The sequence below is a fragment of the Aquila chrysaetos genome, unplaced genomic scaffold (assembly GCF_900496995.4).
Source record: "Aquila chrysaetos chrysaetos unplaced genomic scaffold, bAquChr1.4, whole genome shotgun sequence".
In the NCBI taxonomy this organism is placed as follows: domain Eukaryota; kingdom Metazoa; phylum Chordata; class Aves; order Accipitriformes; family Accipitridae; genus Aquila; species Aquila chrysaetos.
The window spans coordinates 140459-168424 of NW_024470390.1; the positions used below are offsets into that span (position 1 = coordinate 140459).

A 27966-nucleotide genomic window follows, 5' to 3' on the forward strand; every position below is an offset into this window, starting at 1 on the left:
TTGAAATTCAGCTGCGAGCGGCAGACAAATGAAAACTAGAAGAGAATTTGAAGAACAACGAACGGTAGTTTATTCAGCTAATGTATTTTTAATGCACTGGGGAAAAACTTGGGAGGTGTAACGCAGCATAAGGCACCCATTTGATAACAAAAGGCACGTAGTGACTTTTCCCAGCAGAACATCCCCCCGCACGGCGTTTTCCCCTCAATAAATCGGTGCCGAGGGGACGAACTCTGCTCCGCAGCAGCAGGCCGGAGCGCAAGTTTGGGGGTTCCCAGAAAGGGAGCCGGGGAGGACTCGGTCTGGGCTCACGGAGCCGTGGGCTCGCTCTCACACTGGTCGCGACCGCAACGATGGAGGTTTTTCATCCTGACATTGCAAAACCTTCCGTTTTCCCTTCCCTGCCTGTGCTTCCAGACCCATCCGAAGGCATCCCTGACTCTTCCCCGGGAGGAGGAAGAGGAGGAGGAGTGGACCGGGGCGGCGGGCAGGGAGGGGGGGCACCCAGGCCAGCGGCAGCTCTGCAACCGAGACAGCAACACCGAGTCACGGCAAGGCAAACCGGCGGCCTCTCCCCGAGCCCCCCCGCTCCCCGCCTCGCCCGGGAGGAGGTGGGGAGGAGCAGGGCGCTTCCCGGAGGCAGCAGGGACCGGCGGAGGGAGGGAGGGAGGGAAGGAGGGAGGGGAGGGGGGGGGGGCTGCCGCCAGCGCCCCCTCTTTTTCGGCCGTGGTCGGGGTGTGCGTGTGGACGTGTAGGGGGGTGGCGGTGGTGGGGTGCGGAGGGCGACGTCTCCTTTTGGGGAGGTACATTGTATTCCGGAGACGTGACCCGCAGCCGCCGCACCGGGAGGCTGCCGGGGTGGGGGGGGGGGGGGGGGGCCGACGGGGCCGGGGCGCAGGGAAGGATTGGAAGAGACGGCCGGGCCGGTGCCCCGGGAAAGGGGTGAGCCCCCCCCCGCGCCGTCCGCCGCAGGTAGCGGAGTTAAGCGATTTAAAGCGAAATTGCTGCATTGTAAGAAACTCACCGTGATGTTTGAGCAGCAGTCGGCGCGGGGTCTCCCAGACATCCCCGCACGGGCTCCGGAGGCAGGACCCCGCCAGGCACCGACACATAGGGGTTCAACGCGCTGCCTGATCGCCGCCCCACCGACCAGGAACCCCCGGGACGGCGGCGGGGAGGGCATCGGCGGCGGGGGCACACCGGGCCGGGCGGGAGAAAATAAACGCGAAACGTCCCCCCCCCCCCCCAACCCACCACCACACCCCCCCTCCCCGGTCCAGTTCATTTGCATACGCCACGCCCCCCTCACCGCCACACCCCGCCCCGCTAGGAGCGGGGTTACCTGCTGGGTAAGGTGGTCTCGGGGGGTGTGGGTGGGGGCGTGTGTGTGTCCGCCCCTTCACGTCGTTTTTTGGGGGGTCTGGGGGGGGGGGGGGGAAAGCAGCTCAGCCTCTCGTCAAAGCAGTCTCCTGCGGTTCGTCAGCGGCAGGATCGGGCCCCGCTGGGGAAACAAACAAACAAACAAAAAAAAGGTTCTTTAAACACAATTTTACTGCTTGAAGGTGACAACCTGGCGATTGGATCAAAATGCCAGAAATCCCTGAGCCAGCACGCACCCCATTTTCTATTTTTTATTTTTTTCTTTTTAGAAGGATGCTCTGCTGAAAGCTCGGCACCAGCATCGCTACAGCAAAGCCACAGCTGGTGGGGAGAGAAAACCCCCCCAAACACCACAACCTCCAGGCAGTTCCAAGGACCCAGTTTTTTAATTACGGTTGCCTAAGGTGTTTGTTTTGGGTTTTGTTTTGTTTTTTGTTTTTTTTTTTTTTAAATAAATAAACCCATAAACCACTCTCAATTACTTTTAATATGCTCCAGACTGCATCACCTGGACAAAGAACACATGCATGGGACACCAATAGTAGTTATTGACAGAGCAATAGGAGAGAGGCAGGAGCTGTAAGTGAGCTGATTTATGTTGTCAAACAGCAACTTCCTCTCTAAATAACAACAACAACAAAATTCTATGGTTCTGCTGGTGTAAATCATGCCTTCATAAAATAAAATTTCTCCAGCTAATTCCTAAGTCCTGGATGAAGACTGAAAAGACTTGGAATAAAACCAGAAAGGGAGGAGCGGGTTTGCCTGCAATAGATGCGCTCCTCGTTACTTAATGGTCACAGGCCTGGCTGCTGAGGGTCTGATCCTGCGTTTTCAGTCACAGGTCCAGAGTGAAGCAGACAGAGGGGCATTTGGAAGCAGCACGTCAGGGATTTAACACTTAGTTAAACACTACAGAGCATTTCTTTATATATATTCAGTTGTAAAGAAGAAAATCCTATTTAACAAGCATCAGTCTTGAAAGGCAATGCTTAAAAACTGCTTCCTGCTCACGGCAAGCTGGGAAAAAAAAACCCAACCCTACATTTGCCAGTTTTAGGCTGGATTTTTGTTGGGATAAAGCCCCAAACAGCGCTGGCCCGGCGCGCCCGGGCAGCCCAACACCCGGCCCAGCCCAGGGTCCTCGACATCCCAGTTACAAACTGGTTGAGCCGGCGAGGAGGTTCTGCTCACGATTGGTGAGGTGCAGGCAGGGGTAGGCAGGGCCAGGCGCCTTGCCCGCGCCCTGATTAGGCGGGTTAAATGTGATTGACCAGTGCGAGTAATTAATCTGTGAGAGGCCGGGCTTGGGGCTTTGTTTATACCCCTGGATTGGCTGGATTTGAATTAGATATACGTTCTATTTGTACCTGGGTGGGACCTCGCAGGGGTTTATTTTGGTGCATTACGCTATAGAAGCGCGGCAGCAACCCAGGCGAACGTCGTCGTCCACCGCCGCTCTCCGCCACCGCTGTGGCTCTGCCGGAATGCTGGGCCTCACCGGGAGCCGTCAACCGGGTACGGTGCTGGAAGAGGATCAGGACTCCAGGCTGTTTTATCAAGGAGGGAGGCGGGAAAGTAGACAAATCCCACCCTTAGTAGCGCTTACAAAAAATATTTAAGCAATGCAACACAGTATTTCCTCTTTTTTTGTTTTTTTTTTGTTTTTTTTTTCTTCCAGTCCCAGAGCACCAAAACAAATTGAGCTGAGTCTGCCATGCCTAAAAAAAAAAAAAAAACAAACCAAACCCAACCCAAAAAACCCACACTTGGCAGAAAGCCACCATAAGCGATAATGTGACTAACCCATGGGACAGGCCATGCTCCTTCCCTGGAAGAATGTTGCTATCAACACTACCTGCAAAACACAGGGCTGATTTCCAAGTGGGAAGCATTAATGACATTGTCATAAGGAAGATTTTTGTCTCTCACAATGGCAACTTTACAACCAAATAAGCGGTCCTCAGACAGCAAAAAAAAAAAACTTCCACCATGGCTGATACGATGAAGGATGAGGGGAAGACATAAGGAATTGCGCTGCAGCAATGCACTGGGGTGTCACACACAGACCCCAACAGCCACGTTTTTGCCCCAGCTCAGCACGCCCCTGGGCCAGAAACCCTCCCCAGGACAGCAGCCTTTCAACACAGGCAAAAATCCTTCCACAAAGCAAAATGACCCACCGGTACCGCACTCACACCAACCAAAGTTAGGTAAAAACCCTCTCCTTAAGAAATAAAGTGTCAGCCGTATAACGCAGCACACTAATTAATTAGTACGATACCCACGTGGACATGAACACTCACTCCAGAGAGGAACTTGGGATAGCAGAATAGTAACAAATGAAACCCCCAAACGCTACGATTTTTAGGTTTGCTTAAAATATACAGCTGATGACTAACAGAATTACGTACCATTTTTGTGTAATAATACCCGAACACTCCAAGATTTGTTCATCTCCTTGCAGGTGATTCCTGCTTTAACCACTAGACTGCAGCAGCAGGAGTTGCTGCAACACCTTTCCAATTTAAAAAAACATAGTTTAGTTACTTTCAGGTGATATTTTTTTTCCCCCTCCCACTTCTCCCCAATTGCCTTTCTAGGATCCAGGTGGCTCCCAACAGCTGCTTCATCAGCCAGACCAAGACCATAACACCAGTAATAGAGCTTTCTCACTAATACAGTGAAAACATTATTACAGTTAAGGATGCAGGAATAGCCCAACACTCATCCTGGGACAGAAGGATGTCCTGCTAAAATTAACCTCAGCAATTTCCTTAAAATCGTAACATTAAAGAAATAAATAGTGGTGGGGAAAAAAAAAAGAGAAAGAAGGTACTGAAAACAGGTTGGAGGTGGTACTTAAAGAAATCTGGATAAGCTGCAACACCCTACCTTTTGTCACTTTGAACAGAAGGTTTCTCAGTTCTTGAGAGGTAAAAGCTATCCCCTGAAGCAGTATTCCCATTTCACATGGGAAAAAGCAAGTTAGATAAATACTCTACCCAAAGCCAGCCTGCAAAATTCCCAGACGAGAGGAACATTTGGTCGTTCTTTGCTTGATGCTTCGCTAAAACCGTATACTGAGATTAGCCCCTTCCTATGCTTTTTCTTTCTGAGTTTTGCCCTGTAACTCACGCTTCCAGTCCCTTCCCCAAGCCCTCCTGCACACCTCCCTCCATGCCCACCACAACCCTATCCCCCTACTTCCTATCCAAGCCTCCCCTTTACCATCTTTCTATCTTTATTTCACACACAACCCTCCCCACTCACCTCCCTCTGGCCACCTCCCCCCCAGACACCTCACATCCCTTCAAGCCTCCTCTCCTTCACCTCTCCCCCACACACTAACACCCATTCCCCTTATTCCCCCCTCACAAGCTCACTCCCACAGCCCGCCAGCTCCCCGCTCCACACACCTTTTCGCTTTCCTCCTCTCTCCCCGCCAACCTTCCCCTCACCCCGATCGGCTTCCCTCTCCCTCCCCTCCCCTCCAACAAAATGGCGTCCTCCTTCCCTCCCTCCCTCCTGCCTTTTCCCGCCACAGCCCCCCCCCCCCCCCCCCGCCACGTGACGCCGCGCGCAGCCGCCCAGGGACGAAGGCGGGGCGGTGCCACGAGGCGCGGTGGGCGGGTGCGCGTGCGGCGGTGGCGGGCGGGAAAGGCAGGGGCTGTGAGGCGACAGGGGAGGCGGCGGTGGCGGCACTGGTGAGGGACATCTCCTCCTCCTCCATCATCATCTTCCTCCATCATCTTCTCCTCAGGCTCCCAGGCAGCCTCACACGGGCGGCTGGAGCCCCCCCCCCCCTTCCCCACGAAGAGAAGCCCCGGCCCTGGGGCAGCTCTCGCCTCCCTCCTCCCCACTCTGCTCTCCTCAGGGAGAGCCCGCCCTCACCCCAAGCTCTGGTCCTCTGTAGCCTCGGGAGCAGCGTTTCCCACAGGGAAAGATCCCCCTCACCCCAAGCTCTGGCCCTTTGCAGCCTCCTGCAAGGCTGGGAGCAGCGTTTCCCTCAGGGAAAGACCCCCCTCACCCCAAGCTCTGGCCCTTTGCAGCCTCCTGCAAGGCTGGGAGCAGCGTTTCCCTCAGGGAGAGCCCCCTCACCACCTCCAGCCCTAGGGTGGCCCCACAGCCTCCTGCAAGGCTGGGAGGAGTTTTTCCCTCGGGGAAAGCCCCTCTCACCCCCAACCCCACTCTACTCCAGGGGCAGCCTTTCCCTCCTTCCTGCCTTCTTTCTGCACCTCAGCCCTGTTGCAGCCCCTCAGCCTGTTCCAGGATAGGGGAAACACTTCAACCCTTTTTCTCAGTGCAGCTTTTTATAAGAACCACTTGTCTCCCCAGCCCTCCAAACCTGCCTGCAGGGTCTCAGCAGCCCTCCTCTGCTTCAGACAGCAGGGGCGTGCCTTGTGTTTGCAGCGGGAATAAGGATACTTCTGTTTTCTTCTTCGATAAGATATGGTTGATACAGGGCCAGTTGCGGTACTGGTTAGGGTTTGGTGAGTAACATCGAATCTTATTTAACTTTCCCTTTTTACATTTTGTTCAGGAGGCTTGTCCTCACACCCTCAAGTTTTGCTCTAGGTGGAAAGGAGTCCACCTTTAACTGGCCGTGAATTCAGCAGCAGGCATGGACCAGTACCGCTTCGGCAATGAGAATGCTGTTCATTTGGAGATGCATCTCCCTGGATTTTCTGAAAGCCAGGGGCTGGTCTGTAGCGAGGCTCTCAACCATGATTTGTGCCTAAATGCAAAAGACATGACGTATGTGGGGCTGAGCGGCTTGGACGTGGTGCCTGACCTTCCGGCCATGGATGCGGCCAGCCACATTCTGGAGGCCAACTTGAACGTGCTCTCTCTGTATCCGGTGAAGGACTGCGCCTCTGTTCAGCTCCTCGATGAGGCCCACTCGCAGCCCTTGCAGCACGGTGAGTGTTCTCTGTTCTTTTGAAGGGTGTCTTATGGATCGAAGCAGCTGGAGATATTTAGTAACTTTATATAGGTGGTGGAGTCCATGATGTGGAAAGATCTTTGGGGTAAAGAGGTGGATACATGCGGGTTTTTTTTAATCAGTTCTAGGTTCTTGTAGTTTAAGCACTTCGAAAGTGTTTCTTGTTGCCTTTTACCTGTAAAACAGCGTTCAGATTCATAAGGCTGTAGAAGATGATATAACACTTATAACGCCTTTCTTTCACAGGAATTTCAGTTCTGTCCTATTTTCGTAAAATTATACCCTAGACAGGAATATGTTTGTTTTGGGGGATTTTTCAAGAGTCCTTGCAACCTGCCCTCCAGCTGGAAATGGAAAATGCGAAGGCATTAAAATGATAGATTTGCTAAATATGTTGCAAACATCTATATTACTGGCTTTCCCTGAAGCGGAGAAGAGACATGCTGGTTAATTCTTTTCGCATTTCAAAGTCTCTGTGAAATGGATTAAGCAGAATGGGATTTTTCTACGTCTGCCTTTAGTAAAACGCTCTTCTAGAGGGTATGGATAACTTAATTGCTAATGTATATAAAAGCACGCCCTGTTTGGGTAGCTTGAAAACAAAGCAAGTGAAAATTTGTAACTAGCAGCACTAGGAGAAAATGAGACTTTCTCCTAACAATTGAGACCTGCATTTCTACTGATTTGCCAGTTAATAACAGGTCCTAATGGTTCATTCTGTGGGTAGGGAACCTTGAATTGTCTCCCAAAGTCCAATCCAGCAGGAAATGCCTGGGTTATCACCTAGTCAAATTGCTGTAGATAAAATACCTTGAACAAAGGGGTTTGGAGTTGTCTCATTCCCTCCCTCTTTTCCCAAGAAAGAGGGGAAAATGGTAAAGTTAGTTACAACGATGGTCAAAATGGCAAATGGTGTAACCTGTGTGAGGGTGGGACATGGGTTTAGGTGTTTGTAGCTCCAGAGATGCAATTCATAAGAGGTGGAGCAGGTTTGTGGGACTTCCCTACTCGTTTTTCTGTGGATATTCAGTCATCAAAACCCACGGGCTGGAGCTCTCTAGCAGAAGCGTTTTGGAAAGAGACACATTTATTAGTACTAAGTGAGAAGCATGTCATCGCAAGAGTAACCTGAGGATATCGCTTTCTCCCTCCCTTCAGAGCCGGGGCTTCCCACGCTGACGGCACCAGAGGAGCCTGGAGGAGGAGGCAGACCTGCAAGGAGAGGAAAGCGTCCCCTCGGCTCTCCTCAGACCTCGCTGCCGGGCTGCAGCCACTGCGGGAAGGTGTTCAGCAGTGCCAGCGCTCTCAGCAAACACTGCCTGACTCACAGCCAGAAACGGGAACACGTCTGTACCATCTGCAGCAAAGCCTTTAAACGGCCGGACCACCTGTACGTAGGCATTCGCTGTTAAAAATGTGGCCTTGTTTACCAAATGTAAATAAGATTGGCTTCTGCAGTATTTTATTTTCCAATCTCAGAAGTTACGGTGCTTGTTAGTCTTTGTCATGTTTTCAGGCTAGCAAATGCTGTGAAGTTAGGTCACAAAACGACTTCCCTAGCAGATGCAAATTAGCTTTGGGTTTTCCAGAGTGGGCTGGTGCAGGAAAAGCCCCCGAAGTGTGTATTTCTGCCCAGCTGCAGAAAAATCTGTAATACTGAGCCCTACAATAGCAGCTAGTCTTTTTTTTTTTTTTTTTTTTTTCTTGTCTGATGACTGGCATGGGGGAAATTGTGTGGAAGGTGTTTGTACTGGAGAGGCAACTTCCAATTTTTGGCAGCCACTGCTTTAGGAACTCTTGCAAAAGATTGCTTATAGATGCAACCGCTGCCTGGAATCCTATGCTTCCCGGTGCTGTAAAGCTTTTGTTACTAATCCTGGAAAGCTCTCAAAACACCAGCTGGTTATCGTAGGTCCCATTTTTGGCGGTGGTACTCTGGGGCTAAGTAAAACACCATTTTGCTTTGTGTCAGACCAGAGCGGTTGCCAGCAAATTCTGTCCTAAAATGTGCCTTTATGAAGTAACAGTCTGCAGTTTTACAGTTGGTTTCCCGTTGGTTTAGGTAACCTGCCTGCCTAATTTTTTCTGTCTCTTTCCTGATTTCGACTGTCGTTTTCTACTCTAAAACAAAAGAGAATTGTCACCAGCCTTTAGCTTGTGCTGACTGGCATTGCTGTGCGCACTCGCAGGTAGAGCTTGGGCTGAGATCCCTTTTGAACTGTGTTCTGATTTGCTTCATCCTTGCTGAGCATGGGGGGCCGATAGGCTGGAGAGATCCTCCTGCATTTGGGGAGAATTTCAGAGTGTTTCCAGAAAGAAACGCCAGCAATGGCGATAGAGCAAGCAGGATTCTTCCATGGCCCAGTGGGAAGAGCAGTTGGAGGGCACTTAAGTGAACCTTTTCTGAATAGAGGCCAAATTCTGCTTTGATTTAGGTCCTGCCTTGAGTAGAACAATACTAAGTAAAAGGAGTGCAAGAGCTACTCAAGAGTAGCTCAGTGCAAAATGACTTCCTTTTTCAGTTGGGAGTGCTAATACGCAATGTTTTCTTCTCTTGATCCCTGCAGGAGCGGGCACATGTTGACGCATCAGAAAATAAAACCTTTTGTGTGCTTGGAACGAGACTGCAATAAGAGTTACTGTGATCACCGTTCGCTGCGCCGGCATTACCAACTGCAGCACAGCTTGTGCGGCTTGAAGCAGCCTCCTAAGGAGGGTGCCAGGGAGCAATCCCCACTTCTTCCCAGTCCGTATATCCAAGGCAGCGGGAAATCGGTGGATGGACTGACTGCACGCTCCGAGTCAGGCTCTTTCCCACCCAAAAGAGACCTGCTGAGGTGTGCTGTCAACAGCTTTGCAAATCAGAAGCTTCCCTTGGCTGCCTTGCCCTCTGCAGAGCACGCGGTTGCTGCCTTCCCAGATTCCTCCCCAGCCAGCCAGGCCTCTTGCCTTGCATCTAACAGCAGTGGATATTCGGAGGCTGCGGGTGACAATATATCGAAGGATCGCCTCTCGTGCCAACAGAGTGCCGCTTCTTCCAACATCTGTGCCGTAATAAATCCTGGCAACGTCTCCATGATTGCGCCGGGCAAGAATGTAGTTACCAATCTGACCAGTAGGTCTTTTATTTCAGAAGCCCAGCTCCCCTCAGAGCCTGCGGGGCTGCAGTGTTGTCCCAGCAGCACCCTGCCTTGTTTTCCTGTGTTCAGAGGGCAGAAGCTGCCTGCAAACCAGTTGAGCAGTAACTTTCAGTGGATAAGAAACGTGCCGGTTTGCGCTGAACCCAAAAGGAATAACATCTGCCTCGCTCGCAAGTCACCTGTTGCAGTGCAGGGTATTTCAGAGGAGTTAGCTGGACCTTCCTGCACGTTCTCAGCTGCGTACGAGTGTTCGGATGCTTTGTCTTTCCCCATTGCGCCTTTTAAAGCTGAAGAGGATGTGCCGAGCAAGTCAGCCCTCCCTTGTTTTGAGGAAGCCTTTCAGTTGGCGAAAACCCACAACTCCCACCCGTGGGAGAATGCCAGGGAGTTGAGTTTTCCAGAGGTTCAGAAGTGCAGCGCTCTGCAGAGCAAGACCGGACAGCTCTTCTCGAAAGCCCAGGAACCTGCTGCGTGCCCAGAGCCACTGCAGGTGCAGCAGCACTTCTTTCAGGTGACCCCCAAGTCTCAGCAGGTCCTGTCTCGCCCTCCTGAGGCTGAGCACTCGGCAGCAAACCCCCTCCAAGCCGGGTTTCGGCAGCAGCCGCCCGTCTTGGCTCCCCAGCTTCCGCAGCCGATGGAGTACGAGGGGCCTTCCACGTACCTCCAAAAGGCCATCCCCCAGTTCCAGGGCATTTTGTCAGGCGGGGAGAAACAAGGACTGCAGCCAGCACCCTTGAAAGAATATGTGGGATTAAGAGACTCGTCTGTTCCTAGTCAGCCCCAGTATGTGGTGCCTGGAAGCACGGCAGGAAGCCACTCTTCTGGGAGGTCGAATCAGCTAGAAAACAAGGCTTCTGCACTTAAAGAGAAGAGTAAAGATGGTAGCGCAGAGACAGGTGGGAAGCCGCCAGTGGGTGCTGCCTGGTCTTGGCGTCTGCCTGCCATCCGCAGAGAGAAGCTGACATCGGGGCTGAGCGGCGCAGCTCCTCCGAGTCAGGTGGCCATGGCGTCCTTCTCTTCGGCTCCTGCGGCCAGTGGGACGCGCCGGCTGACCATTTTCAACAGGATTCAAGTACGTCGGCGTGCTTTTTCTTCACATTTAGCCGCCTGTTACTCGAGTTCACATCTCAGAGCCGTTTACTGTCTTCCTGTGCTCCTATAAGTGCTTTTTATTAGTGTTGACAGCTCTAGATTCACCAGTAACAGTACTTAGTGCTTACATGGCACTTGACACATCCAGAGCACTCTGAAAACACTAATTAATCCAGTGCCAAAGGTTTAGAAATAATTTAACAAGATCGGGGCTTGGGATATTTAGTAATGTGATGCATAGCCTTTCACCTGGCTTCTTGGTCAAGCTTGCGCACAGGCCAGTGATAATAAAAAGCTGTGAATGCCTGAACATTCAGCGAGCTCCGTGCCTGTGGAAGGGGAACCGCTTTCTCCAGTGGAAATAATTGGTGTCTCTTTGCCTGCAGGAGGGCAGGGAGGTCAACCTAAACGAACTTCTTACCTTTAGAGATCCGTCCCTGGAGGTCAAAGTCAAAATATGTTAGTTGAGGGTAGATGTGGAGGCTCTTGTGTTACGGATAAACGTGCTGCGGCTGTGCTGGGGACTAAATATCTCCAAAGTTTGGGGTTGGTTTAAGTGCTTTTTCGTTGTTAGTGGCATGTCAGGCTTACATGCATGTCTTGTCCTGTCCCGAGGGGGTTGCTGCTGCCTTGTGCGTTAGGCCAAGGGGACTGGCAGCCCTCAGGACGGGGAACTTGGAACGCACTGAGGTTAAACCTGTTCTGTGCTGCTCGTGTTCCCTTTCTGACTACTTACAAAGGCTCTCTGTGCCCCAGGTGTTACTTAAGCAGTCAAGGTGAGAAATCCAAGGGCTCAGGGGAGTCTTAGATTTGCTTTCCTCTAACTCCAGGAGATTTTGGGGAGCCTGGATGATACACGGGGTATGAGCAAATCCCCGTCCTGCTCCAGTGCTCCTGGTGTTGACCCAGCAGTGTGGTGTTAGCAGAGCTGATGCCCGCGGCAGCCGGAGATCGGGGTGCTCCAGCCCTCCCTGCATCTCTGGAGCTGGGCATGTGGTGCAGGAACCATGGATGGCTGAGGAATCGGAGCGTGCCCCCCCCACTTGCTGCGTGCAGCTTGTGGTGGAAATAATGCAGTTTGATAGCCACACTGTGTAAACGGGGATTCCTATTTGCATGTGTGCTTGCCATGTGGACGCATGTATCTAAGTGTTATGAGGAGTATTTATTAATGACTGCAAAGATTTATGGGATTGGTTAATAAGCATTGCTTTGCTGTGCAAGTGCAAAGCATTATTTTCATGGAGAAAACAGTTCAGATGTTCCTTTTATTTTTTTTGAAGGTGGAATGACTGTATTTTAAAGCTTTGCTTGCAGGCAGAATAACATCTGCTTTTGATTATTGTTTCTTTACCTGCAGGGTGGAAATATTTACAGACTCGCTAACGCAGCAAAGGAAGAAAACTTGCCAGCTGGGTGGTAAGCAGGTTGCACTAAAGTGTTGAGGGTGGCGTTTGTTTTCTGGAGCGCTTTTAGCACCTAGTCAGGCGCATTTCCCTCGGGGTTGAGATTTAACGTAGCCTTTTCATTTGGCTACCTTTAGATTGTGCTAATTAATAGATGTTTAAATGAGAACCACAAGACTCTCAACCTAATTTCTAACTCTCGATTGTAAAAATCGTGCCGTGACTGAAGTGTGACAGAGAGGTAACCTGAGTGAAACGTTGCAGACTGTTTAAGGGTGTAATAAGGAATGACCGGCCTTGTTCTTTTCACACATTACAACGATAAAAGACCAAAAGTTCACCATGGAAGTAAAGAAACGGAAATGTGGGATAATGTTAAAGGATTCACCTTGTCGAAGGGTTTCCAGGTGATTGGTGGGGTATGGGCTTCACTCTCAATCTCATTCCTGGAGCGTAGTCTGCCTGTAAAGAGTATTATTGCATTGTAATCATGGAGGCAGGCCCTGAATTTAGTTTTTAAAAGTGATTAGCTAACTTTATGATTAATTATTTTTTAGAGTGAGTTTGTGACTCAGTTCTCTTTGCTGAAGAAAATTCACATACTTCCCTCTTCTTTGGTAGTTGCCGCTTTCCTTTGGTGCATGGATTGCACACCTGTGGTATTTTCTCTGTAAGCAAATTGTGGCTCTGCCACCTTACTGCCCAGCCTCAATAGCTTGCCATTTACTAAATGAGAAGGCAAGTGGTTCCCTGGAAAAAAAGGGCTTTTTATAATCCACGTCCTTGTGAGCAGCAGTCCCCACGCAGCCTCGGAAGAGGTGCCTTGCCTGCAGTGTTGCTAACTGTCACAGGTAAGGGAGCTGCTGTCTCATTAAGAAAGAAGAATTTCATCGTTCTTTGGCAACAAATGGAAGTTGTGGTGCCTGGTGAGCCACGTGAAGACAATTACCTGCTCCAGCCAGCCTTGGTGGTCTGCCTGGTCCTCCGTTTCTGTGTTGGAAGAGGTTCTGAGGATTAGCCGGGCTATAGGAATGGCCAGACAGTAAGTATGGTGTGCTGGGAAGCTTTAACTTCGTTTGCTGTCTTCATCATGTGGATAGAGAAATGGGTCTGCAGGACTTCCAACGTCATCCTTCCCAAACGCTGAATTCACAAGGGGGAGTTATCCACAAATGATACATTTTTCCATTCACAAAAGCGGATCTTTCAGAAATGCCATGGTGCATGAAATGCATGGTATTGAAAGAAAATGCTTCTGGAGTTTTTAATGCAGGTCATTCTTTTTTGGTGTCACAGTTAAAAAGCAATGTATATAACTTTGAAAATAGCATTTGTACGTATGTGGTAATAGGTACAATTCATGTAGCTGCTCAAAAGAGAAGGTATCTTAACCGCATCTCTTTTTTAAAGCTGTATCGTTATAATGCTGGTGATTGATGTCCCACTGGGGATTTTTCTCTAGTTAACATCTTTTGCTGCTAAATGAGCTGCAGAGATTTCCCAACTAGACATGAAATGAGCTCTACGGCAGGAAATGCGAGCGTGGATCTAACATTGATAGTGATTAAATTTTTTTTTTAAGTGGTTCAACTTTATAATGTTAATTTTCCATCCCTTTATCTTGATTTTTCACTTAGCAATAAGACCGGTGCTGCTCCTGCTGACGGCAGCAGCTGCGAAAGTGGCTTTCTCCACAAGAACTGCGGTCAGCTGTTCCATACTGAGAATGGTCTGGAGAGCCATAGGTGTTTTCATAGTGAACAATGGCATTTACCACAAAGGAAGGAAGAACAGCAGGTAAGGAGAAACGGAATCCTTCAGTGCTGCTTATTTAACAGGAATTTGAATTAAGGTCATGAGGATTCTTTAAAACCTGCCTGTAGTGTATGGAGATAAAAGCTGTGGAGCCAACTGAACCTTTGTCCTGAAAATTCAGATCACTGTAGGAGTGGGATCCAGAATCATGGTGCTGTTGAAGCCCTTCGGGTGGCTGTTACGTAGTGGATGTTCTCGAATAATTGTGCTGTTTTGAAAGCTGCAGCTATTTCCAGCAAAGTTTCGTACTCCACAGCTGTGAAGCGTGAGTGAAAAAATGTAAGCCTGACTATTCTAGCTGATAGTGTGAATTTGGGAGCTCAGTTTTGTAAAAGCAAGAATATGGGATTGGTGTGATAAGGACTCCTGTTCTGGGCTCTCACTGAATTATGTTGTGCTTAGAGAAACTTACTCAGCGTAGTAGCTCTTGTTATCATCATCATTATTTTATGTAAGGGAGAAAAGGATCAGAAGTGACTTGAAAGAATAGTTTGCAAAGCACTTTGACGTCCTCAGATGGTCAATGCCAGAAGATACACCTCATACTCTTGTTTGTGTTTGCCGTAAGGTGTGTGATGCGGGAGACGTAAATGCTCAGAAACTGTCACTCGAGGCAGCAGGAGATGGAAACTGTCCCTCAAAACCTGAGATGCCTTTAGAGGACCTAACAGTGGCTCCTCTGGTGATTCCTGTCTCTGTACCAGTGATGGCTGTGAACTTGCAAGCAGGGAACAAGGTGGGTGGTGACTGCATTCCTCAAGCATTTTAATGAATTAGCAAAAACACCTCAGTTAGCTGACTTTGCTGGAGTCGCTTCCTTGAGCAACTGGTCACCAGTGTGCGAGTCTCACTGGCTTAGCCAGCAGCTTAGGGTGATGGCTCCTATAAATCCCCCAAATTCTATTCAAATAATGCTGCAGTAATGGACTTGGTGGTAATTACTACAGTAATGGACTTGGTGAAGGTTCCAAGGTCCGTCTGAGTAATTTCCTGGAAATATGTAACCCGTTAATCACCTTGAGTTGCATTAAAATAAAAGATGACATGGGAAGTATTAACAGTATGATGCAGGACAGACGCTTGGTATTAAAACCTAGGAAAATCCTTGGAATTTTACTAGGCAATTTAAAGAATTTCAAGATGATTTCAGAACTTACTTTTTTTCCTTTCAGCACTCTCTCTGACTATAAAAAAACTTGTGGAGGGTTCTTTTTAACAGGTCTTGTTCTCATGAGTGTGTCTGGCTTCCCCAGAGCCATATACATGAGTAAGGACTAGAGCAGAGGGTCCTCTGACTGCAGTCTGCACACAAGTTTTGGAATTTGGTGTTCATTATGGTGCTCAGAATAATAAGTCATGACACAGACAGTCTAGAGGAAAACCAGATAAAAATCCTATGCAACTTCAAACTTTCTTCTATATGTTTTTCATGTGCCTTGAACTTGTTCCCCTTCTCTTCTGTGATAAACAGGGATTTGATGGTTTGTTTGGAATTGTTTGTCCAGGTTACTGAAAAGGAAAGCCCAGATGGGAAGGACCTCAAGGAAAGCTTGCACCAGAAAAAGAGAAAGAGGCAAATGCGGCCAAAATCGCTTTTTATCCCACCTCTGCCAGTCCCTGAAGACCAGCCGGGGGTGGGAGGGTGTTACCAGAGTAACCTTCGTTCACCCGTGTTCCTGGTGGATCATCTCCTGAGAGACTTGTTCCAGTCCTCTCCTTACACGCCGCCTCCGATGCTCAGCCCCATGCGGGAAGGATCAGGCCTCTATTTCAGCACTTGCTGCTCTTCCTCTGCTAGCGGTGATCCCAACCAGCTGTTCAGTGCTGGTTTAGGTAATAAAATCCTAATGTCTGCACTCAACAGATCATGGAACTGGAAAGGAATCCAGCAGACTATTGTACAGACTACAGAAAGAGAAAATTGACCCACAGTCCTTTTCTTCAAGATGGGTTATAAATTCAAATGGTATCCACCTTCCTGTATGATAAATTACTGCATCATACGCAGGCCAGTGGAAGTACGGACATTTACATGTAGCAGTTTAAGTTACTCGTAAACTGATGACATGATTTTATTGTACCAGTTTGTGGTAAAAATTTATCTTAATTAAAAATACGTAGTGGTTACACCAGAACAGTTGCTGTCGTAAAACTGCAGAAGAAGCTAGGGTGGTGGGCACCTGTGTGGCAAAGGCAGCAGCCCAGTGAAAGCAGTTTTCCTCTGGGTTCGGCTTCTGCTTGATGGTTTGTCATCTGTAGTTATTCAGAGACCGCAGCTGAGTTACGGAGCTGTGCTGACAAATATGGACAGGCCCCGGCTCTGCTCATGCCTTCCAAAGGAGGCTTTAAAAAAAACAGAAGTTTGTAACTTCTACTTTGTTATTCTGGTTGTGGAAGAGGAGATGTCAACAGCCTACCAGGGTTTTGCTCTGATACTGGCTTTCACTTATTAAAAAATACAGAACTGCTCAATCCCTGTGTGGCTGACTTCTGACCCGTGGTCAGCTGTGAAAGCATACCCGGATGCTGTTTCTAGAGAGCTTCCAAGTCAAAAAGTGAGAAATTTCACTGAAGTGAGGGGAATTCTGAGAGAATAGTTAGTGGTTTGTGATGGTGAGGATGTGAAGGAAGGCTAAAGGATGGTCTCGGCAGGATGGTTTTTATCTTGAGCATTTTTTTGTATCTTTCAGGCAGAATGGACAGGGACTTTGGATTTTGTCTGATGAAGGACAACACAAAAATCAGCATTCAGCCGTGAGTTATGGCATAGCAATTAGAATAACGACAAACATTTTGAAAATGGGGGATGAGGGAGTGTCAGTTTAGGAGTCAGTGTGTGGTTGGTTCAAGCGCATGGGCCATACAGGCCTTCGAAGTTGACATTGACCTCCTTCCCACAATCCTATTGCTTGGCCAATTCTCTCGCTGTCCTGCGTCGCTGGTGAGATTAATAGTGGGTTTTGGCCGGGTGATACCACGTGCTGGCCAGAATGAAGTTGCAACAAAATGCTCAGTGCTGTCGCAGTGAAATACAGGTTAGGCTGATGTCATAAAGGTGCCTGCCCCCAACATTCTACGTGATGTTCAAACATTCTTTTTTCTCCATGGTTGCACATTTCTCTCTGCTTTGCTGCTCGTCATGAGTCTCAGAGTGAACCTGACAAATTTTGTCAGGTTTTGAGGGAGAGAGAACAAACTTTCTTGATTGATTGGAGACAGAAGGATTCCACGGGTGGTGTGGTGATGCAGTTAGTGCTAAGTAGTGGCTCTGAAAGTTGTTAGAGGAGGAGAGCTAGTAATGCTTTGCTGGGAAATGTGTGTTGTATGCATACCATATTTATTACAGCTGAGCCTTGCTCACCCCATACCCCCTCTTCCTAAGCGTATGTGTATCGATAAGCGTGTGTATTGGTAGTGCTGCATGCTATCGTGATGTATCTGTTCGCAACTTGCCTTCCTCCCCTCCTCTTTCTTATGACTTTAGACGCATCAACGTTGGAAGTCAATTTCAGGCAGAGGTGCCAAACCTCCGCGATAGATCGGATTTGGAAGAGAATGAAGAGGCAGCATCGTTGGTGTGGAAGCCCTGGGGAGACATCGCAACTAACCTGGAAACACAGGACAGAGGTTTCTTTAATGCTTTTTTTTCAAGGCCACCCCCGAGATACAAGGGTTCAAAAAGTCCGTGTTTTCACAGCAGCTTTTTGTATGTTCAGGTTATCTCCCATCTTTTCTTGACCACCTTCACATGCGGTTGCATTAGAGGGAAGGAGATTGCTCAGTTCTGGTAGAAAAGTGAACAAATAATAGCTGTTACGCTCTCAGTAGCATTTTCCATACAAAATGGCCAGGGGTGTTTGTAGCTGTCCCACCTCATCTGCAGTGACCTTAGAAGAGGGGAGGTTTGTCTCTGGAGTTATCGGTCCCAAAGCTCAGTGATACCTGGGTAGTTGCGACACCTGACTTCTTCCCATGTCTTTTCTCGGTCTCCAGTCTGTCTATTGCACTTGTTCTGTTTTCCCTCTGTCTTGTATCGTATCTTTTCTCTTTCCTTGACAGAAGCTGACTTCCTGTTGGTTTTCATTGCATTTGTAGTAACAGAACTGCTCAACTTGGCCTGCTCCAGTGTCATGCCGGGGGGAGGAACGAACCTAGAGCTAGCCTTGCATTGCCTGCATGAAGCACAAGGCAACGTTATGGTAAGAAGCAGCTATTGGGCCATAATTAATAACAGACTAGGACAGCCTTTGCCACTGGCGTGAGCTGGGAGTTGCTCTGAGTTTTCTATTCCGCAGGCTGGAGTCTGATCTCTTTGTTAAACGTGCAGAGTTCTTGTGTGCTGCCCGTTGCCACAGTCTGCATTAACATGCCTTGGGACTGCAGACCCTGTCCTGGTGTATAAATAAGATCTTGTTTTCTCTCTTGTAAATTATGTGGCGATTTGGAGAATATAAGTATTACTACCCCAAATGCTAGGAGTGAAGGAATTGCCATGTAGGTAAAAACCCGAGGTCTGCTCTAGATAAGCATTCTGTGCTTGAGAACTGCAACAGCCCTAGGCGCTCCTTGCTGGGCAAGCGCCTCCAGCCTGGTCCTGACTAAGCCCCAAGTAGGTCTACTTTGCTCAGTGTCCTTTGAAGAAGGGATTTAACAACACCCAAATACAGCAGAGGACTCAGTGTATGCCGTGTCTCCACAAGGAGGCTCTATGAGCACGCCTGCTGCAGCAGGGACAAGCTGAAAACGATTCCAGCAGAGGGAAATCTTTTCCTGTAGGTGGTGGCAGGTGGGGCCCCATAGCTTGGTCCCCAGAGATCTCCTGAGGTTCCGTTTTCTTAAAACACTTTGGTGTGGATTGAGGAAATATTTCCATAAACTTCAGTGGGCTGAGGCAATCCCAAAGTGCTGTTGCTAAGCTTTGACCAGTATGAGCAAAATCTTCCTACAGTGGATTGATTCACTGAAGTAGCAAAATAGCCGAAAGCAGGAGTTTATCTTTTTGCCCTTCATGGGGGGGAATCTAATGTCTTTTTACATGAAATCTTGCAGGAGGCTCTGGAGATGCTGCTTTCGGGTGGGCCTCAGAAATCTGAATCCCATCCTCTGGCTAATTATCATTACACAGGTAAACTGGAAGTAGAGCTTGTTCCTTCAGCTGGAATGCTGATAGATACTGCAGTTGCCTTTCTGTATTCTGATCTAAGGAATTTATTTAAAAAAAATGTGTGAACAATGATTTGTGTTCTTTGGGGTGGGGAAAGTGGTAGCAAAGCGCTTCAGTTTTAAACTGTTTACGGTGCTTTTTTACATGGGGAATGCCTTGTTCTTGTGTTTCAGCCCGCTGCTTTAGCGTGCACTGCCCTGCAGTGACGCCCAACGGAAGCAGCACGCTGAAATGTGGTAATGCCAAATACTCATTGCCATACGCTCTTCCTTTCAGTTGTGCCCGGGCTTCACAGCATGCAGGGCTTATCTGCTGGCAGTAATAACTACTGTTGCTAACGAATTCACTTATGCGTTTGGTAATTGCTTTCGGAAGGAGGAGAGATGTCAATATGTGAATAATAAATTGTGCTGATTTCCGTTAGGCTGCGAGTGATCAAATAATTTGCATGTTGCTCTTTATTACCAGGTTCAGATACTTGGACACCTCTTGAGAAGGAGTTGTTTAAAAAGGCTTTTTCTGTACACAAGAAGGATTTTCACCTGATACAGAAGAAGGTAAAGCCATTAGACCGACGTGTTGACAGTTTTAACCCAGAAAGTCGTATTTTGAATTGTGTGTTGGAATCCTGTTCTCTGAAACCTAGTGTTTGCTTCTTAATGCTAAAAAGACACCAGTACAAGACATTATTTGCCCTAATGTATCATTACAACAGAATATTTAGTATCTCTGGTACAAAATACCGGAGATACTAAAATAATAATGAAACATTATGCTGACTGCCTGTGTGAAACGTACAGTTCTGCCCTTCCAGCACTTGTTTACAGCCTGTTCAGAAGAGGAAAGTTTGTTTTCTGTCTGATCTCACCTGTCCATATGCTGGAGCTTCCATGGCACGTTGCAGTGCGATAACTGGATAGAACAGGGGAAGGACAAACTGTGCTAGATAGATTTGTTGTGTGTCTGTGCCTTAAATATTTTACTACAGTATTTCCATTATAGATTGCTTCTGTTTCTCTCACAATAGATTCAGAGTAAGAGTGTGTCCCAGTGTGTTGAATATTACTACACCTGGAAAAAAAAAATTGCATTTGGCCGCAATCGAGCTCAAGTAATAGGAAAAAGGGTCAAGAGAGTCAAGGATGAGATGGAAGAGACTGAAAAAAAGGTAGGAAAACTGCTGGGGATTTGTGCTCGATGCCACTCCGTATGGAAAACATCTTCTGATGCTCTTGAAAGGTGCAGCAGATGCTGTCCAGGGAGAGATTCTGGTTTTATTCTGCTGCTGCTTTGATAAACTTATTCTGTAGAATAACTTTGAAACAACAAAGCAGTACTTTGTCATTAGCACCATGACTAAAATGTGCTTTTACTCGTTACAGGCAGTATTTGTTCCTAATGTGCTGGCACCCTTGCTGATGTAAATAAGATAATTCCCAACTTATTACTAACATTGATAATCCTGTTTGCATTAAACTTGTTGCTGATGACTTTCAGGGATATTCTGTCACATCCCAGTGCTACATAAAAGGAACTGCTGGTGACGTGGCTCTGCATGGGGATTGCTAAAACGTTCCTTGCCAGTAAACAGGGATTTGGTTCACATTTTTTTTTTTTTTTTTTTTTTTTTTTTGGTAGAAACTGGGTAACCGTATATCTTCAGTGCTTAATTCTGCATTTTAAACCTGTTGTATAGACTTTTGTGGAGGAAAGCGCTATTCCACTTACAGTAGTATAAATAATAGGGTTTTTCTTCCAAGGCCTGTGTTTGCCCCCCTATCGTTACTGTGGAATTAAAGTGTTTTTTTGGCTATTTAGCGTTCAGAGGAGTTCACCTGGGCAGACTTGGGCTGATACATTTTTGTGCTGGCTGTAATGAATACAATCTAATTTCCTGGGCCAGTCAGAGATTTTTCAAGCTAGTGGGTTTTTTTTACTCTAGCTATCCACCTTTCTGAAGAGAAGGGAGAATTAATAAAGGCTCTCTGATTTACAGGTTGTTGGCAGCCCAAAGAAGAGGCGCCGTTCTCTGCCTAAGGAAAGCACGAAGATAAAGCAGAAGAGTTATAAAAGGATGCCCCGCAGCAGAGGCAGTCCATCCTGCGGTCTGAATGAGTCTCCACACCAGGCTGGAAGTGCAGACCAGCAGGGTGTATTTCCGTGCAAAGTGTGCAAAAGGTGTTAATCTTTCTTCTAGAAACCTGCTGCTTTTGGCTAAAACAGATTTAAACTTCCAAAGCTGCCCAGGGGCAGAGGGGGAGCGGAGCGAAGGGCAGTTTGAGGATTACCTCTGCCCCTTGGCCTTCTTGCAGTTTTGTTTGACTTTCAACCCAAACATCTGTCTTGTTTAAACACCAGTGTTCGTGCAGCCAGGGGTACTGGTGGAACAAAACAAGGGAACTGTGTCATACCACACATCACAATATGCAGAAATTCACAAAAGTAGAAATAATGAAGCTTGGTTTAATGGTGTTTATCGAATTAAAAAAAAAAATCTGTTTGTTTTCTGACTCGCAGGGTGTTTGACAAGGTAAAAGGTAGGAACGCTCATATGAAAAGCCATCGCGCACAGAAAGCAGGTAGAGCCTGTCCTGGGGATTAAATGGCCCTCGAAGCATTTTAAAAGTGAGGCAAAGATGGAAGAAACCTAGCTGACCACGTTCGATGGTAACTGGGAAACTGTGATTTCAGAGTAGCAATGAGGTTAATTTTCCCCATCTAGAAAAATGTGAACTTTCTCTAGCATCTGGGCAGTGGCTGAGCACTGAAGAGGATTAGACGACATGAGGTCACCTGCACTCTTCAACCTAATCCATCAGGAGCACAGCAGCAGTCACACCAACACTGAAAAACCACCTCAGCTTTTCGTGCTGGGTGAACCTTGAGAGAATGCTTGCCAAAGGCTTACTGGAAGAAAAGCTGTGACTTTGTGTGTATAGTGTGTTCTTATAAAAAACTCATTTGGGTTTTCTCAGCAGTTACTGCCCATGACTGGTGTTGAGTTTAATAAAGAAATGTGAAGGCATCAGATGTTTCTTGCTTGTGCCAACACAGCAAAGATGTGTGCTACATGAAGTATGCGTGCCTGGCATTGAATTACAATTATGCATGGTTGGGAATATATGCAGTAGTTAAAGACTGTAAAATACTAGAAGCTCTTGACTTCTGCTTTTGTTTAACGAAGTCCTTTGCCCCCATTTAAAACAAAAGTTGGATGCCCTCGGCCCTCACTTGTTGCCCTCAGTTTCAGGGTTTGGGGCTGTTAGAAAGAGACAGACTAGGGAAATCACTGAGAAATTCTCATCATATTTAATACCTTGTTTTGCCATACAGGGAGAGTCATGCACAGCATTTCAGATCTCAACTATAGCACTCTTCTGAGCCAAGTAAAGTGGGTTCTTTTTAAAATGTGCTTTCTACATAGCTTATAAATTGGGTTCTTGAATAGGAGATGTAAAAGTTCTTGGACTGCTCTTGCTGGTTATGCTTTAAATAATTAAATAATTAAAACAAAGTTTATTACGCTTGGTTGGTGGTGCGAACACGGCATGCTATGTGTACATCAGTCTTGAAAGAAGAACATGGGCATGTCCTTCCACAGGCCCAGTCCCTCGGTCGGTGGGCAGGGAGGGGTGTAAAGATGGGTCCTTATTATTCCTAAAACTCTCTTAAAGCTTGAGACCACAAACCTGTTGAGTCCGGGGACTGCTCCAGGCTGTAACCCGCCGTTGTGTTAAGGCTCCTTCACTCTCCTTCCAGTCCGAATGCAAATGTTTCCTTCGTTCTGCTACCGCAAAATACAAGGAACCGGCTTTTGCCGTCCGGTTCCCGTTCGGTGAGGGATGGAGCAGGAGCTGTGTGTGACGTGGTGATGTTCCCTGGTTTGATTTACCACCAGAGAGTGCTGGGGCACTGCAGCCACAGACACGGCAGGAGAATCGGGGTGGTTAAGCGTGTTTGGTCTGCCGTGAGTTGTCTCAGTTATCAAGCGGAGTCAGTGTTAGCCTTTTGTAATATTTAAAGCACCATAGCCAGTTGTGTATTATTGCACTGATTTGTGTTTATTTGCATAAATAACACTGCCTCGCTAAACTGCATTTGGTAGTGAAAATTGAGGGTTTGATAAGTTCAGTGAATGAAATATAAATAAGGGGTCTTGTCTCCACTGTCATTATGCTAGGAGGGATAAAAGGCTTTTTTTTTTGTCACCAGGCCATGAGATTTTCATGGCTTTGTTTAAATTTTGCTAGGCTGAATAGTCATGTCCAGTACAAACAAATCCATATTTTGGTTCCATTTACTCTTTAAAGGACCAATCTTCAGGTCTGGGCCTCGATAAACTTCTTTACCCAAAGCAGAAGGAGGCTTTGCAGAGTGGGTGCAGATGTTATCCTTTCGCTTCTCATAACTTGTATTTAAAAAAAAAAAAGTCAAAGAAACTTTTATTTTTAATTTAGCCCTTATGATTTCAAATGGAAACCAGCTGCCTTCCAAAAACGAAGACAGGCCTTTCCGTAATGTTCATTTAAGTTGGCAGCAGCCCTGCCAGCAGACAGGAAAGTGGCTGTGAGGGCTGAAAGTTTTAGCAAATTCAACAGGAAAAAACTGCAAGGCTGGAAATTGGGGGGGGGGGGGGGGCTGTTTCTTTTAAGGAAAAAAAGTGGGATGTTGCAGCACTGAGCGATCTTAATTATGTACATACGTTAAGGTACTGACCTCTGCTTGCTACAATTATAGCTCATTAGCATACCCCAGAGGAAAACCCAGAGGTGATTTCAAGTTAAAGCTGATGTATTTCGAGGGTCTTTCCCCACCCTTCGCTGCAGGACATCCCCCAATGTGCTGTCCCAGGCGACGTTAGCTCCGCAGAGCCCCAGCGTCCTCCGGGCCACGCTCCGCTCGCGGGTATTGGAAAACAGCGCGCTGTGGTCGAGGAACGTGGTATTTGTGGGTGTTGGCACGACCGTGTCTTGTATCCATGTGGGATAATGAAGTCACCAGGCCTGTATTTGTGCTGGCGGCTCGGCACCTGTCCAAGCCTGTTCTTAACTCCCGGCTTGCCCTGTTTACGTCCGAAAAAACACTTGGGCACGGACCGTGCCTGAGTTTCGGGAGCTTGAGGACGCGCCCGGGGCTTCAGGCCTGGCCCCGGCTCTGGGCTGCGCGCCCTGGGTGGGTCTGATGTGGGTAGGGAGGAGCGGAGGTCTCGAGCAGGGAGCAAATGAGGAATAAAAAGAGGAATTAAAAGAGAGCCTAAGGAATAAAGCAGGGACTGCAGGCTCCGTGGTGGATGAGAAAGCCAGTGCTGGAAGGCGGTGCGTTCACACCTCCTCCGACGCTCGCTCTTCGCTGCGGGCGTTGCCAAAGCGATGACAAAAACGTGTAGGCAGGAGTTTGGAAAAAATACTCGGCGCTGGCTGCCGCTGCCGTAGACCCGGTAACTGCGGTGGGGCTGTTGGGCCAGCGTCTGAAAGCTCCGCCAGTCGGTTAAACACCCGCCGAGCTGTGGAAGGGCTCCGCACGCGTGCCCGCCTCCGGGCGCGTCAGTGCACAGTTCTGTTCCGAGTCTCGCTGCTGTTTCTCATCGATTCTAAAAAGTCAAAATTTTGATGCAGGAACAGAATTTGGTCCAGGTTCTCCGGCGCCAGGACGGCTCGACGATGCTCCAGGGTGCTTTCACCGGCAGCAAAGGCCCGGTCGGGCAGCACGGCAGTCGCTGGGACGGCGAGGTACTGCCGGCTCAGCCGCGCCACGGCCGGGAAGCGATGCTCGTTGTTCTTCCACCAGTCCAGCGGGTTGGTGCTGCGCTTGCAGAGAGGCTCCACGATGTAGTTTTCCAGTTGTTGGTGGATCTCCGGCATGCTCTCTGTCGGGTCCTTCCCCAAAAGGATGTCGTACATGCTCTGTGACGGGGTGCTCGAGCATCTGTCCTTGTGAGCAGACAGCTGGCTGCCCGCATCTCCGCCCTCGGCTTTGTAATCCAAGTTTGGCATCCAAAACTGGGTAGCAGATGGGGACTGGTGATTGAAAACCTGCGACAGCATGTTTTTGACTCTCTTGTGCAGCTCGCTTCTCAGGCTGGGGCTGAGAAACCTCATCTCCTTGAAGCGCGGGTCCAAAAAAGAGGCAATAACCGCTGGACTTTCTAGCACTTTCTCATCCTCTGACAACCCCCAGCGCTGCGTCAGCTCTGACCTGATGTTGCCTACCACTGTCTTGATGATGGCGCCGGACTCTTCCGACTGCTGTCCGATGGCGGCGATGATCCCGTGGATGCAAGGCATCAGAGACGATACGGACGCGTTCTGCTCCTCGCGCAGGAAGGACGTTGCAATCTTGATCGTCCTCATGACCGGTACCAGGTCCTGCAGGAGTTTCCACTGGTGGTCGGCCAAATTCTGGACGGCCGCCGTGCCCTTGGGGTGTTCCTCCAGCACGGACATGATGGCCCACTTCAGGTCTAAGAGACTCTCGCACATTTCGATGGTGGTTATCCAGCGAGAGCCCACGTCCATCACCAGTTTCAGTTTGGTTTTATTGATGTCTTCCAGCTTGCTGTTCAAGGAGCAGGTGGCTTTTGCGTCCTGCTGAAAGTACCTGACGATACCCCGGGCAGCGCTCAGGGCTTCTTGGACCTGCTCGACTTCCAGCCCCGCTTTGATGCAGAGGTGAAGGGTGCGAGCGGCGCAGCACAGGCTGCTCCAGCCGTACGCGTTCTTCAGCTGCTGCAAGTTCGCTGCCGTGCTCTGCGGGCTGTCGTGCATAACGCAGAAGACGGATTTGCTGGACAAGCCGAATTCGGAGAGGACGGCGGACAGTTTCTCCCCTAAATCGCCCTCCTCCGCTTTGTCTTCGTGTGCTTGCTGCGTCTCCATGATGCACCGCGCCCGCCGCCACTCCCCGTCGATGAAGTTGGCCGTGACGGTCAGGTAAGTCTGGTTGAGCTGGGAAACCCAGAACTCCACGCAGACCACGATGGCCTGAGCTGTCTGCAAGTAGCGCTCCAGGTGCTGCTTGACCACGTTGTACCGGTGCCACAGCATGCTGGAGAGCTGCATGGGCGACGGGAGGGTAAAATTTGGTTCCAGGTACCCGATGAGGAGCCCGAACCCTTTGTCCTTCACCACGGAGAGAGGGTGCAAGTCACGGAAGATCATCTCCAGCACCAGCTCCAGGATCACGTCGGTCCTGGGTTCTGAACAGGACGCGGCGTGGTAGAGGCTGCTTTCCGGCGTCGTCTGCCGAGAGCGTTTGGCGGCGTTTTCCTGAGCCACATAGTCGGATTCGGAAGTCTGGTCGTCCTTGAACTGGGAGAGCAAGGTGTCGCGGATGCTGTGCTTCCTCACTAGATGTTCCCGCATCGTGGTAGTGCTGTTGTGGAAGGAGAGCTGTTTCTTGCAGACGTTGCACTCCACGTAGGCATCTCCCAGCTTGGTGTAATAGTTCCACACCTTGGACTTGCGACGGTCGACGTAGAGCGCGGTGCTGGTGCCGTCCTGACCGCCGCCTTTCTCTCTTTTCCTCCTGGACGATGGCCCGAGGTTGGCTGCCGCCATGTTGTAGGTGTTGAAGACCATCGAGATTTCCTCTGAGGAGACAAAACGCAATGCAACGTTGCCTCAAATTTTAATTGAAACCTCATTTTGGATCTTTGTCCTCTAGCCCCGTGCGTTATCCTAAACCGGAGGCAACCACTGGGAGGAAGCCTCACGGTGGCTGCCGCGTACCGTGTTCAGATGCTGCTATTTTTTTGGAAGGGGGAAAAAAAATAGGAAAAAAAGCCCAAACGGTGCACGTACCTTGTACTGTCCGTGGGTAGGACTGCGGGACGAGAGGGAGAGCTGGCTCCTCCGTCACCTCCTCCTTCGGCCGCACCTCCCCACCCTTGTCCTCCGGCTTAACGCATTTCTGCAAGAACTGAGATACTCTCTTGGAGTTTACATCTGCCATGGCCGCCTTTGCACGGGTTTGGAGGGGGGGGGGGGATGGGGGCACGAGGACCCTTAAAATGAGGCGGGTGGGTCTCAAATCCGATCTCCGGCTGGGGCTGGGGGGGGATTGGACCGGTGAGGGACGGCTTTGGCAACGCTTTTTCCCCAAGGATGCAGGATCCTCCCGGGGCGGGGGACACACACGAGGGACCTACCCCATTAAAATTCTGGCGTTAAACGCGAGGTCAGACCCTTCTTAGTGACGCGAGGCCGGTGGCGGTGACGGCGTTGTCACCCCTCTTCTGCTTTAGAGGGGCCCGGTGCCGCCGCCGGTCGCTGCCCACGGGAGTTTCATGGCATTTTTTTGGTCCTAAAGTTTTCCCCGGGCGCTCAGGTGGGGAGTCTGGGGTTAAACCAGAACAAGATGGGAAAAAATCCTCGCTTAGCCGGTGGTAATGGCACTGGAGGGAATTTTGACGGCGTCTAAGGTATTCCCTTCCGTCTGGGTGTTTCGGCGAGATGTTGCCGGAGCGTTCTAAATCGGCGTAAAGAGTTCAGCGACGAGGAAACCTCCTCCTTGGGGCCGATTTCCCCCCAAATACCACAAGCGCCTCCGCTCTTAACTTCATGCACCGAAAAATAGGGGTTTCTGCGCCGTTCCCTTACCTCCTCTCTGCCGGCGTGAGGGTCGCGGCGGGCTGCGGCACCGGTTCTGCTGGGCCGGGAGCTCGCCGAGGAGCCCTCCACGGCACCACGAGCCTCGTGGTGAGGATGAACCCCGGTCGCTTCACCTCTCTAAAAATCCGCGTCCGCTTCTCGCAGGCCCGGCGCTGGTGGGGACACCGGGATTTTACCGCACCGGGCAGCGTGGCAAACACCGGCGGCGGCGAACCGAGGGGTTTTGTGGCGACCGGGGTGACGTCTGCTCCAGGGGTGGCTTTTGGGGGGAGACCCTCTCCCCCAGCCGCCCCCTCATTGCCGTCCCACCACCAGAACTCGGCGACGCACCCGGCAGAGGCGCCGGTGCCGGAGATTACCGCGCCGGTGCCGTCACCCTTCCACTCGCAGGCAGGTGCCGTATTCAAGCAATTCC

At 49.3% G+C, this 27966-nt stretch overlaps 3 protein-coding genes and 1 long non-coding RNA gene across 7 annotated transcripts in view; 1 reads left to right on the forward strand and 3 right to left on the reverse strand.

Moving 5' to 3' along the window:
- LOC115338164 (BRD4-interacting chromatin-remodeling complex-associated protein-like) overlaps positions 1-1205 on the reverse strand; it is a 28749-nt gene extending 27544 nt beyond the window's left edge. For all 4 annotated transcript variants that reach the window (XM_030006604.2, XM_030006603.2, XM_030006602.2 and 1 more), the window contains exon 1: positions 1025-1205. In XM_030006604.2, coding sequence (XP_029862464.1) covers positions 1025-1112 — 88 coding nt within the window. In that variant the 5' untranslated portion in view covers positions 1113-1205. The remainder of the gene's footprint in view (positions 1-1024) is intronic.
- Positions 1206-1397: 192 nt separating this feature from the next.
- LOC115338165 lies at positions 1398-4528 on the reverse strand. Its single transcript, XR_003922347.1, has 3 exons — positions 4276-4528; positions 2751-2930; positions 1398-1501 (listed from the first exon to the last, which is right to left on the reverse strand). It is a non-coding gene; the product is annotated as an uncharacterized LOC115338165 (long non-coding RNA).
- Positions 4529-5929: 1401 nt separating this feature from the next.
- ZNF541 (zinc finger protein 541) lies at positions 5930-23931 on the forward strand. Its single transcript, XM_041121875.1, is given in 18 exon segments — positions 5930-6302; positions 7484-7715; positions 8893-10537; positions 11918-11976; positions 13601-13760; positions 14347-14538; positions 15080-15611; positions 16469-16532; positions 17263-17405; positions 17874-17977; positions 18828-18903; positions 19411-19499; positions 19970-20110; positions 20939-21120; positions 21460-21514; positions 21516-21567; positions 22702-22777; positions 23769-23931. Coding segments are annotated over 18 exon segments (4263 nt in total). The 5' UTR covers positions 5930-6004.
- On the reverse strand, positions 22229-27944 carry LOC115338150 (E3 SUMO-protein ligase ZBED1-like). The gene is made up of 3 exons (XM_030006590.2): positions 27089-27944; positions 26742-26989; positions 22229-26530 (listed from the first exon to the last, which is right to left on the reverse strand). Exons 1-3 carry the CDS (start codon positions 27091-27093, stop codon positions 24486-24488), a joined length of 2298 nt encoding a protein of 765 aa, XP_029862450.1. The 5' UTR covers positions 27094-27944; the 3' UTR covers positions 22229-24485.
- Between the last annotated feature and the right edge of the window lie 22 nt (positions 27945-27966).

Excerpts from the sequence above, each read along its gene's own strand:
- LOC115338150 (XM_030006590.2), bottom strand. Across the intron at positions 26,531-26,741 it reads CTACCCACGGACAGTACAAG|AGGAAATCTCGATGGTCTTC; the intron begins GTACGTGCACCG and ends TTGTCTCCTCAG.